We start from the raw sequence: 12,243 nt of genomic DNA, 5'->3' as shown, positions 1-12,243 counted from the left end.
CATCCACAGTAACTCCTTTAGTCAGAAATTGTTTATCAGTAGGTGCTGTTATGAACTTTGAAGGTCTCCTGGGGGTGGGGTCCACTGAGTCAGGGAGCCGTCCAGGCCTTCTTTGCTACCACCTGCATGAGGGGGTCAAAGGGGGGGGACACCCAGGAGGTGGAAGGGCGAGAGCCAAACGCCTCAAGATACACAGATTCATCCTCCGAAGGGTTAAGGGCTGGCCAATTTCCCCTCTGTTTAAGGATCTCTAGAATGCCTGCGAAAGAGACATCTTCAGAAGGGGAACGGGGGGAACCCTCGGAATCCTCTAAATCTGTGTCAGAGGTGACAGACTCAGGGGAGTCTATGTGTTTCCTCTTACACTTTCTCTTCCTAGGGGGCTCCCCTGCCAAATCAGGAGAGGCCTCGGAAGAGGATGAAATCCCTACAGGGGATTCTTGAAGAGTTGGCTCTCTGCAGTCAGGGATGAGGGAGAGAGTAGACATAACCTAAGGCACCGAAGAGGGAGGGGCGGACGGAGCCGACTGTGGAGTTGAACCAGGTTCCAACACACTCCGCATGACCTCGAACGCACCTCTGTCAGGCAGAGCCAGAGGTCCCCACTCCGAGAAGCTGAGAACCTCCCTCGGCACCGACAGAGATGGCTCCGAGGCCGATGTCGGAGCCGAACTCACCAGCGCAAGCACCGAGAGGAGAGCGGGTCGGACAAGGGTCCGATGCCACTCACCCCCTCGGAGCCGATGAGAGAAGTCCGGCGCCGAGATTCTTCAAAGGAAGAAATCGGAGCCGACGACGGAACCGAAGACAATTGTATCGGCTCCGACGCTACCACAGTCTCGGATCCGAGACGCCCCGGCTCCAAGCTCAAAGGAGTCGGAGGAGGAATATTTTGAGGAATAGGTTGAAGCATCGACTGATGAGTCGGGCTCTGAAGCATTTGGGCCAGTGCCTCGGACTTTAGAAGTCGACTCACTACCCTCTGAAGGTCATGATCCGAAAGCCTCGATGATCTAGAGGAGTGAGATCTATGGCTCCGTTCAGACAGCAAGGGAGACGCTGGAGCCGAATGAACGGAGCCAAGGGATGGTGACCTAGACCTCTTTCTAGATGTCGGCTCCGATGGTCTGATCGGAGCCAACTCAGGAATTTCCAATACCTCGGCTCCAGCCGGAGCCGAGGGAACCACAGAAGCTGTAGTTAAAGACTCATCGGCTCCAGCCGGAGCCGATGTAGCAGTAGGTTTCGAAGCCTTAGGCCTCGACTCAGAAGCTGGAGTCGAGGACCTAGAAGCCTTGGAAGGTTTTCCCGAGGTAGCAGTAAGGGAACCTTCAGGCTTAAGCAAACCTCTTAGTATGAGTTTGTTTTTTCTTTCCTGCAGGACTCTAGGGCTGAAGCCATGGCATACAGCACAAGAGTCCTGCAGGTGTAAAGGTCCTAGGCAGTACACACAAGAAGTGTGACCGTCTGTCAGAGACATTTTCTGACAGCACGAGTCACACTTCTTGAAGCCTGAGACCTTTGAGTCCTTAGACATTGTTAAAGAAAGTGTAACCAAACACACACTCAAACACACTGATTACACTTTACACAAACTAAACTTAAAAAATTATAACTAAAAATTATACTATCCCAAGTTTTTAGTTCCCTGACAAGAAACACAAACACTCCCTAAGGAGATGGAACGGCCCAAAGGCCTGAGGGAAGAACAATAAGTTCTTTGTGAAGAAAGAGTGGAAAAACAGGAGAAAAAGGGGTCTGAATCCACTAAACTAAGGGAAATAACAATAAAGAATTAAATTAAAGGGGTTTAAGTAGACTAAACTTTACTCTACAATAACTCACCTGAAGCCGGTAGAAACCAAACACCTCGATCGCTGTAGCGGCAAACGAGATCTGAGGTAATTCACGCCTAGCATTGTGGGATATAAGGGGAGCCTCGAGCCGGTGGAACCAGCTCTCGAGCTTTTAGAGTGGCCGAGTCGGAGCCGAGGTCGGCTCCGAACCCATCCAGCAAGAATGAAGGCGAGATAGACAACTTAACATTGTGTATTTTACGTATGTATTTTTGGTCTTTGTATATATTATGTGACTTGCATCAATGCTTGTCTTTTGCAGTATAACCTAACACTGTGTATTGTGCTGTTGCGGATTGTTTTTTTTCAGCTGTATTACTGATGTTTTGTGACCACCATGTGGCTGTCGTTATGCTGCAGAGGGTCCATGTGGATCAGTTCAACCATCTGGTTATCAATTGTAAAGAGAAGTACTGCAGCTATAGCATAGCTTTAACATAGAAATCACTTATTGCAGGTTTGTGTCTAAGGTGTAAATCAATTTTATTCCTTTCACGGCACTTGTTCAGCTTTCCTTTTTATGGTGTTTCAGCAATGTACATTTAAAGTTTATATGATTTGACAGTTTTTTGAAAACATCACTGTTGTCTGACTTTTTAAAGCACTTTTTGGACCACTGTAATTTTTCATTGCTTTGTTGCAGATTCCAACTCCCAGTGTAGTCGTGAAGTAATGGCACTACTGTACCCTCTTTTCATCTACCTCCACTTGGATATGGTGCACAGTGGCTTGAAGAGTGCTGCAGACAGCTTCTACAGCCAGTTTCATGGCATGTTTCTGCAAAATGCAGACCAGAAAAACATTATCGAGCAGTTGCAGATGACCTTAACGACCCAGGACATTTCTTCCAACTTCATACTCCGCTCATTCCTGGAGAACAAGTTTGTAGTCCGCCTTCGTGAAGACAGCTACAACTACCTTCTCCGCTACCTCCAGAGTGATAACAATAGTGCTTTATGCAAAGTTCTGGCATCACACATTCATATAGAAGTGCAATACTCACAACGAGCAGACTACCAGCTTTACAACTGTGGTGTAGTGTCATGCAGTGAGAGTAGTAACATTGAACCTGTAGGCATATCGTCATCCCTTCTCCATAATGAAGCTGCTTTGGACATGCTGCAGGATAGCATTAAACGTGTGAAGGAAGGGCCACCGTCCCTTACCAGTATTTGTTTTTATGCATTTTACAACACTGATCAGCTGTTGAACACTGCTGCAGTTTCACCAGACAGTAAACTATTGACTGCGGGATTTGACAACTCCTGTGTGAAATTGTGGAGTTTACGCACAAAGAAACTCAAATCTGAGCCTTGCAGGATAAATGTTTCCAGGATCAGTCTGGCTTGTGACCTCCAAGATGAAGAGGTATAAAACACTTTTGTAGAGAGCACCAGTTTTGTAAATAGTTTTATTTATTCAGTTGCATAAATTTTACTTAACCTTTTTTGCTTCCAAAAGATTTAGTGTATTGTAGTATACCAAATATTCGTTCAGCTATATTAATGACACAGGTTGTCAAACCATGCAAGCGTTGCATGGTGCCAAGGAATTTAAGATAAGCTGAAGGATTAATGGTAAAAGTGGATCTAAGAAGATCTAGTTGTCCTGTTCAACTTCTACGGCTTGGCTTCAGGCTCGTCAGCTTGGCACTGAAATATTTCTCTTGTCTATATATTATCCTGTAGTACTTGAGTGTTCTAATGGGACTGCGTTGGTGGTGCTGCGGTAGCATTGTCGCCTCACAGTTAGACATTGTCCGTTCGATTCTCAGTTAGAGTGTCTTCTGTGTGGCGACATGCTGAATGGGCGTTCCTTCGTTGAAGGTTGTGCATTGGGCCCGGCAAGCCATCACGTAAAAATCTACTGCCAATCATTAGCGGACCGGAGTTCCGCTGTGGCACCCCTAACCGGGAAAAGCCAAAAGACACAAACAAACAAACAAACTTGAGTGTTCTAATGTTTTTAAAGTAGGTTATTAATGCAAGGTCAGATCCTACTTGTTTTTGGATAAATTTTCTGCATGTTTTGGCTATGTAATAAATATATGTGTCTCCTTTCTAGGGTATGGTTTTCATACCATTTTGTTCCCTTGTTAAAATTGTATCAGTGCTAAGTTTAGCAATGGTGTTCTGGCTCAGTTACTTATGGTGTGTAACTTGCCTGCTTTTTCTTTGTTATTGGGAATACTATATTTAAACAAATGTGTTTCTTTATGATCACAGGATGTTCTTCGTGTTTCACTGTTGCAGTCATCACACTTGGGTTATCCGCCTGCAGGTAGCCCTCAGTCGGCCCGAATACCAGAGACTTAATATTTCTGTGTTGGATGCTGTCGCTCCAGGACTGATGTCAGGTCGTCAGGGGTATAAAAACAGGCATCCGATGCCATTACATCAGTCTTTCTTGCCGAGGAGCCTGAAGCAGAAGCAGTTCGCAAGTGCCTGTTAGCCGCTACCTGAATTTTCATTTACGAATTGACTAATCCTGAAGTCTTCTAAAGCTAAGTACCCCATTGGGGATCCTTTTTTCTTGCTCTAACCGATGTCAGAAAAAGTTAACAATTGTCTTGCCTGTGGAAAGCAATTACCTCACAGATTTTCATTATTACTGCGTCATCTGTTTAGGCCCAGACCACGATGTCCCTTGCTGTCAGTTTTGTGCCTTGTTTAACGCCCGAACCATTCGTCGTCTGGCTCTCTTTGTTGCTAAATTCTTTCGCTGTCGATCTCCATATTCTGAAATGGCTTTGGTAAGCCATTCGACTACCGATATTCCAAAAAAAGTAAGGATAAAGAGAAAGACCACATAGGTCCAAAGCTGCCAACAATGTTTCCGTTAAGCTAGTCACCAGTCCGCCAGTACTCAGGCGCCTTCGCAGCCCCTGATGCCCGCTTCAGTGGATTCGCAGGCCTCTCCCAAGACCCATTCGGAGTCCGGTATGCCGCGAGACTCTTCTTCGACTATGGAACCTGCATATGTCTCTACCTTAAATGAGTCCGGAGAAGCTGTGCAGGCACCGGCTTCTGAGGCAGTTCTTCGCTCTACAAATGTTCAACTCAAACCGACGACTTCTTTTTTAACCAAAACTACTGAGTTTTTTAGGCCCAGAGTATGCACTACGCTTAGAAAACCGACCAAAATGCATGCACCTGCTCCCATGCCACAAAAACAAATGTTTAGAATGGCCGAAAACCTTATCACGCTGATTACAGGAAGTCAGTCTTCCCTTGCTAAGAGACAGAGTTCAGTCCCCTTCAGCTTCTACAGACCAGGAGTCCGATGACTCTGAGATTGGCAGTTCTTCGCTCTACAAATGTTCAACTCAAACCGACGACTTCTTTTTTAACCAAAACTACTGAGTTTTTTAGGCCCAGAGTATGCACTACGCTTAGAAAACCGACCAAAATGCATGCACCTGCTCCCATGCCACAAAAACAAATGTTTAGAATGGCCGAAAACCTTATCACGCTGATTACAGGAAGTCAGTCTTCCCTTGCTAAGAGACAGAGTTCAGTCCCCTTCAGCTTCTACAGACCAGGAGTCCGATGACTCTGAGATTTCTGATTATAAAGACATGCCCTTATCTGCTTATGAGGACTCCGATGCAGAGGAATCCATTCCCTCTGCCTCCCCTCCAGAGGATTTTTCTTATGGTGAAACCTTACATACATACATTCTTACATACATAAGAGAGCATTTCCACTGGGAATGCCAAGACTATTCTCAGTCCAAAAAGAGAGTTGCCTCACCACAGGCCTTTAACAATACTCTCTGTCCAGGATGTTGTGGATGATGTTTTTATGGAATCCAGTCTTACTCCTGACACTTTGCCTCCTGCCCCAAGGAAACCAGACTGGTACTACAGAGTACCTGACGCTCACAAATTTCTTTTCAAGATTCCTACTGCTGACCCAGAGATCATTTCCCAGGGGTCTAAAGGTATCAAGACTACTACCGCCAAGAATCCCACCCCTTCGGACAGGGATTCCAGAGCTTTGGACAGATTGTGTAAGAAGGTATATACCTCTGCAACTCTTGCTATTAGGGCATTGAATTGTCAGTTTCACATGCTGAAGTACCAGCAACATATGGAACTTATTAAACAAAAAGTGGCAACCTTTTCAGACTGTGCAGAAAATAAAGAATTGCAGGAGCTTATGCACTCTGCAAGCCAAGTCAGCAAGCATACTTTGCAGTGTGGCTTTGACGCCTAGAAGCATCCTGCCAGGCAGCAGTCCCTGGCTCTGTACTGAGAAGACATGCTTGGCTGAAGGAGCAGACCATGTCAAATCAAAGTTACTAGACTCTCCTTTGAATAAGGACCGTTTGTTTGACACCAAAGCAGAAGAGGTTCTTAAAAAGATGGAAGAAAAAGCTAAGTCTATGCAGAATGTTAAAGAATTCTTACAAGTGCAACCCCCAAGATTCAGTAGGCATTGCCCTTTCAAACACTGGTCCTTTCCAGCCTCCTTCAGGCCTTCTCGAAACAGAGCACCCATACTACATTCTCAGGGTATGAGAGATCTAAGCAATGGAGTGCCCCCACCCCTAAAGCAGAGAGTGGTAAGCCGCCACCTTACGGAAAAAGCTCTCAATGACTTCTTACTCCACTTCCCAGCCTTGCCCAATTGCTTGTGCCCCTAGGAGGAAAACTTGCCCTTCATGCAAAAAACTGGATGTCCATCACTCAGGACCAGTGGGTCCTCAACATTGTATCCCAGGGGTACAAATTTTATTTCCATTCACAGCCAACCCCAAGCGGGTTTCCATATCTTCCTCCAAACCAATGGGCAGAGGCTCAAAACCAAGTACTTTCCCTGCTCAATATCAGAGCTGTTCAGCCGGTTCCAGTAGAACAGAGAGGGATCAAGGATTCTACTCCAGACTCTTCCTGGTACCCAGAAAAGATGGCAGTTGGCACCCAATCCTGGATCTTTCTGTTCTCAACACCTTCCTGGTGGTACCAAAATTCAAAATGCTTACCCTGCAACAGTTTCTTCTTATGCTAGCCAAGGATGCCTGGTTAGTCACCCTAGACTTAAGCCTATCTGCACATTCCCATTAGGGAGTCATGCAGGAAGTATCTACATTTCAGGCAGGATTTATGCATTATCAGTTCTCTGCACTTCCCTTTGGCTTATCTACTGCACCCAGAGTATTCACAAAATGCCTGGCTCCAGCCATTGCAAACTGCAGGCAGAGAAATATCCAAACTTACCAGTACTTGGATGACAAGCTGATTCAGGCGGACAGTCAGGAATTGCTGCTGCAGCATCTGACATTTGTGAAAAACCTTCTCACTTCCTTGGGGTACACCATCAATGAAAAGAAATCAAAACTGGTACCCAGTCAAAAGATTGTATTCCTGGGAGCAAGCTTGGACACAACTTCCCAGATGGCATTCCTCACTTAATAAAAACAAGTCTGTCTGACAGACTACTTTAAACAAATGGCCACCAGAACCCAGCTGTCAGCAAGAAAAGTACTGCAAGCCATAGGGTTCATGGTCTCGTGTATACTGCTAATTCCATATGCAAGACTGCATATGAGGAAACTTCAGTGGTACTTAAAAAGTCTTTGGTGCCAACATTCTCAGGACCTGGCAACAGTCATTCCTATCATACTCTGTCTAAGGACAGAGTTCCTTTGGTGGGCAGAAGCATGCAACCACAACAAGGGACTGCTTTTTACTCAACCTCACGCCACCCAGACCCTAACCACAGATGCACCAGACTATGCCTGGGGGGCACACATGGACAGCAAATGTATTCAGGGTCACTGGAGCCCAAGTCAAATTCATCTGCACATAAACCAGAAAGAGATGCTAACTGTACAGAATGCCATGACAACTTTCAGATCCTTTCTCTTTCCAGGACAACTGCTAATAAAAACAGACAATACCACAGTTATGTGGTACATCAAAAACCGGGAGGAATCCATTCCTACTCTCTCTGCAGGTTAGTTATGGCCCTGTGGAACACGGCCTTGGACATTCAAGTCCATGTGCAAGCTCAATTCCTGCCAGGCAAACAAAACTCACTGGCAGACGACTTAAGCAGAAACCTCCTAGACCCACACAAGTGGCAATTGGAGCCCAGCACCTTCAACCTTCTGATTCAGAAATGGGGGACCCCAGAGGTGGATCTCTTTGCCTCCCACTACAACCACCAGCTCAGCAAATTCTGCACCCGGAATCCTCAGCAGGGCCTGGAAAGTGGATGCCCTATCTTTTCAGTGGGTAAAAACCTCTCAGTCTATGCCTTCCCCCTCTGGCCCTTCTCTCAAGAGTATTACTCTAGATAAAGCAAGACAGACCAAAGACAATTCCGATTGCCCCGGACTGGCCACGCCAGCACTGGTACCCACTCCTACGCAGCCTGACACCAGTGCCACCCTGGCACCTACACCAGAACCCAACCCTGCTCTCTCATCAGGAGGGGACAGATTTTGCATCCACAACTGCAAACCCTAAATCTTGCATTCCTTGAATTCTCCAGCAGCAACCCTAGGCAAGCAGGTGCTGGACGTTATTCTTGAAGCCAGAGGACCCAGTACAAGAAAATCCTATGCTGATAAGTGGAAAATGTTCTGCTCATGGATTCAATCTAAAGGTGAGGACACAACACTGCCTTCCGTACCTCTGATCCTGGATTACTTAGCAGATTTACATCACCAAGGCCTGTCCTTCTCCTCCATTAAGATACATGCCTCAGCCATTTCTGCTCATTACAACACTGAGCCACCTCTCTCCTCGCACCCTCTTATCAAACAGTTCTTGAGAGGGGCAAACAACTTAAGGCCACCAAGGAGACACCCACCCCTGCTTGGGACCTTAACTTTGTACTGGAAAAGCTCACACTTCCACCCTTTGAACCTGCTGCATCAGCACAGTTAAAATTCCTCTCTCGGAAAACACCCTTGCTTTTAGCTAACACTATAGCTAGAAGAGTGTCTGAGCTACAAGCACTGATGGCTGTGGAACTTTTCATTATTTCCCATGCTGACAGGGTTTTCTCAGGACTAACCCTTCCTTTATGCCTAAAGTGTCCAGTGTCGCTCTCGACCAAATCCATCCATTTGCCAGCCTTCTTCCCTAATCCTCAAAATAAACGGGAAAGGATCCTGCACTCCTTGGACGTGCACACGTAGCTCAGATTCTACCTTGATAGGACTAAATCCTTCAGAAAATCTGACCAGTTACCAGTCAGCTTTGCAACAGGGGCAGAGGGCAAGGCTATTTAAAAAAGAAAACACTTCCAAATGGATAGCACGCTGCATCCATTTCTGCTACAAGCACCATGGGAAACCAACCCCTCAGGGGGTCAGAACGCATTCCAGTAGGGCAACATCTACCTCTACAGCATTTCTCAAGGAAGTCCCTACCAGGGACATCCTGGAAGCTGCTACCTGGAGTTCTGTACACACCTTCACCAAGCATTACCACTTGTCTATCTTTTCCAAATCCAGAGCAGGTTTTGCTACAGCAGTCCTGCAAGGCATACTAGCCAGCCCTAACTCTTCTTAACTGCCTCCATCCTTCTTCAGCTTTGGGAATCCACCCAAGTGTGATGACTGCAACAGTAAAACACGAAGAACATAATACAGTTGTGTACACTTACCATGAATGTAGATGTTGGAGTGTATTCACTGTTGCAGTCCTGGTTTCCCTCCCTCCAGCTGCGTAGTTTTCTCTCTCTCTCTCTCTCTCTCTCTCTATGGCTATTACTCACCCCTTCTGGAGTATTGGTATTGGTATTTACTTTTTACTGGAGGTGTTTTCCCCACCATAGCTTAGCTCCCTATTTGGGCGGCTCTTGACATTTGGTGCAAGAAAGATCGATGTAATGGCGTTGGCTGCTTGTTTTTATACCCCTGACGACGTCAGTCCTGGAGCGACAGCATCCGATGCAGAAATACTAAGTCTCTGGTATTCTAGCCGACTGAGGGCTGCTTGCAGGCAGATAACCCAAGTGTGATGACTGCAACAGTGAATACACTCAAACATCTACATTTATGGTAAGTGTACACAACTGTACTATCCTTCCCTAAGATAGTCATTCTCTGCATGGTGTGGTGGAGGGGTCAGCATTTAGTTGCATACAGTATTTATTTGTGCAATCTTTGATAAGTAGACTTTGAGAGACCATGGTAGGAGGTTAATATTTTGATTATTGGGTAAAGGTGGGATTGGAAAGGGTTTTTTTCTTCCTTCAGCTTTGTTAGTTTCACTGAAACATGAGCAAACCTAGAAGGAAAGATGTTGCTATTTTCTCCTTTTCTGGGACTCCTCTGCCTGCTCAAAAATAATAGAAGGGAGTATACTCCTTCTTTCAGTTGGTGTCTTCCTTTCTAATTTTTGATACTTTGTTAAATGTATTACTTTTTGGGCACCTAGACACCAAAGTTTTTCTTCTACATATGTTTACTTGCTTAATGTCCTTGGAAATGTTACTGTGGTTATTGCACACCTGGGTTAAAATGGGTTTAATTCTCTCTCTTTTTCTCACCCCTCTCCTCTTCTAGGGTGGATGGGAAATCTGTACTTGGCTTCTTCGTTATTGACTACTCTTTGAATGAAGTGTGCAGGACACCCCTCTCCTGTTCTAGGGTGGATGGGAAATCTGTACTTGTTTTCTTCGTTATTGACTACTCTTTGAATGAAGTGTGCAGGACACCCCTCTCCTGTTCTAGGGTGGATGGGAAATCTGTACTTGGCTTCTTCGTTATTGACTACTCTTTGAATGAAGTGTGCAACACACCCCTCTCCTCTTCTAGGGTGGATGGGAAATCTGTACTTGGCTTCTTCGTTATTGACTACTCTTTGAAGTGTGCAACAAGTTGGTAGCTTAAAACTTCTGTTGCTACCATTGCCAACAGTTGTAGTATTGTCAATTTCCAAAGCTTCCAGTCCACAAAAGTATGCCATTTACACAGATCCCATCTTCAGTGCCAGCCATTCTGGCACTGATACCTGTGAAGCTCTGGCCCCAAATATCGGGATTGTTAACTTCAGCGCATACTATTTCAGTGCCACTTGGGGTGTTGCCATCAACCTTTGGTTTTGAGGGACTTGACACTGGAACTAGTATTGGAGATTAGTGCCAGCAGGTTTTCAGGAATCTACTTAAACTGTGATTGTACTCTTCAATGCAAGGGCATCCTTGCGGTATGGCTACCGCCTCATTTGAACCCTTGTTCTGTTTTGTTTGTGGACCGCAACCTTCAGACAGTATAAGATCAAAGGAGCAGAAAGTTTACAGAGAATATTCTGCCACAAATAGAGTTCTTTATATGATTTCTTATCCTTAGATGAGATCCACCTGAGGAGCCTGAAGGAAACCAAGGTGGAACAGAAAGCATTTTTGTCACTGTCTCTTTCTCTCTCTCTCTGTCTTTTTTTCTCCCCCCTTTACAGTCTTCCATGCTAGTTATTGACAAATGGGATAAGGGGAACCCCGTCTCTTACCCCTCCTGATGACACCAGGTTTTGGTAAATATTGAAAGTTGTGTGAAAGAGTTTATTATATCACACCCTTATTCGAGAAGATTTTTGAGGCTTTTTCCTCTCTTATCCCAACTTGCTGTAGGGAAATCCTTTATCCACCCCCTCCCCCGAAATTGTTTCTTTAGCCACAACAGAAGCTTAGAAAGTCCCTCACATTGATGGCTGAAATTTTATACTGAAAGCACTAGTTAATGGATTCTTTCAATGCCCCAGCAACCTTTAAGAGGGAACCAGATCCTCATTGCAACCTTAAAGAGGGAACCAGATCCTTGTAGTTCTGCAGTACACTTTGAAACAAAGAATCTAAACACTCTAGGGCTATACATGAAGCATGTGTATGCATCCTTCACATTTTCACTTTGGGGCACTTGATTATGCCTCTTGTATGATGAGGTTCCAGCAAGATCATTCCAATGGACTCCAGAAGTCATTGGAACAGTTGCCTGGGGATGAGGAAGGCCTCAAGATGATCCTTTTTCTTAAATGGCTACCATGGTTTGTTTCTACCCTGTTCTTGCACTTTGTATTCGGTGCCATGGATGGTTCAGCTAGGGCAACAGCATTACAATTCACTACTGTGCCTGCCTGTGATTGATTGACTTTACCAATAATTTTAAGGCATTATTTTTAATGGATGTTTACTTATCCTGCTGCAGGTTTGAGAGATGTTCTGTGAGATTGAGGGATGGCGATGCCCTCATTGTTGTGGTGTTGCAGATGTTCTTAAGTGTTTCACTGTTGCAGTCATCACATTTGGGTTATCTGCCTGCAGGTAGCCCTCAGCTGGCCTCTGAATACCAGAGTCTTGGATTCCTGTGTCGGATGCGGTCTCTTCTTCCATGACGTTAGGTCGTCAGGGGTATAAAACATGCAGCCGAC

At 45.4% G+C, this 12,243-nt stretch overlaps 2 protein-coding genes across 2 annotated transcripts in view; one reads left to right on the top strand and one right to left on the bottom strand.

Annotated features, from left to right (window-relative positions):
• The window catches only part of TAF5L (TATA-box binding protein associated factor 5 like), a gene marked incomplete at its 3' end in the record, with an annotated part of 232,946 nt that extends 229,722 nt beyond the window's left edge, over positions 1-3,224 (top strand). Inside the window, 1 exon segment of the mRNA XM_044057754.1 lies at positions 2,500-3,224. Within this exon segment, the coding sequence (XP_043913689.1) occupies positions 2,500-3,224 (725 nt within the window).
• Positions 1-12,243, bottom strand: part of POF1B (POF1B actin binding protein) — a 1,182,022-nt gene that overhangs the window by 802,952 nt on the left and 366,827 nt on the right. The window lies entirely within an intron of this gene.

This window comes from Protopterus annectens, chromosome 15.part0 (assembly GCF_019279795.1).
Source record: "Protopterus annectens isolate FY-2018-M chromosome 15.part0, PAN1.0, whole genome shotgun sequence".
In the NCBI taxonomy this organism is placed as follows: domain Eukaryota; kingdom Metazoa; phylum Chordata; order Ceratodontiformes; family Protopteridae; genus Protopterus; species Protopterus annectens.
The sequence above is the reverse complement of the archived record's forward strand: the minus strand, read 5'-3'. Positions and strand labels throughout refer to the sequence as shown.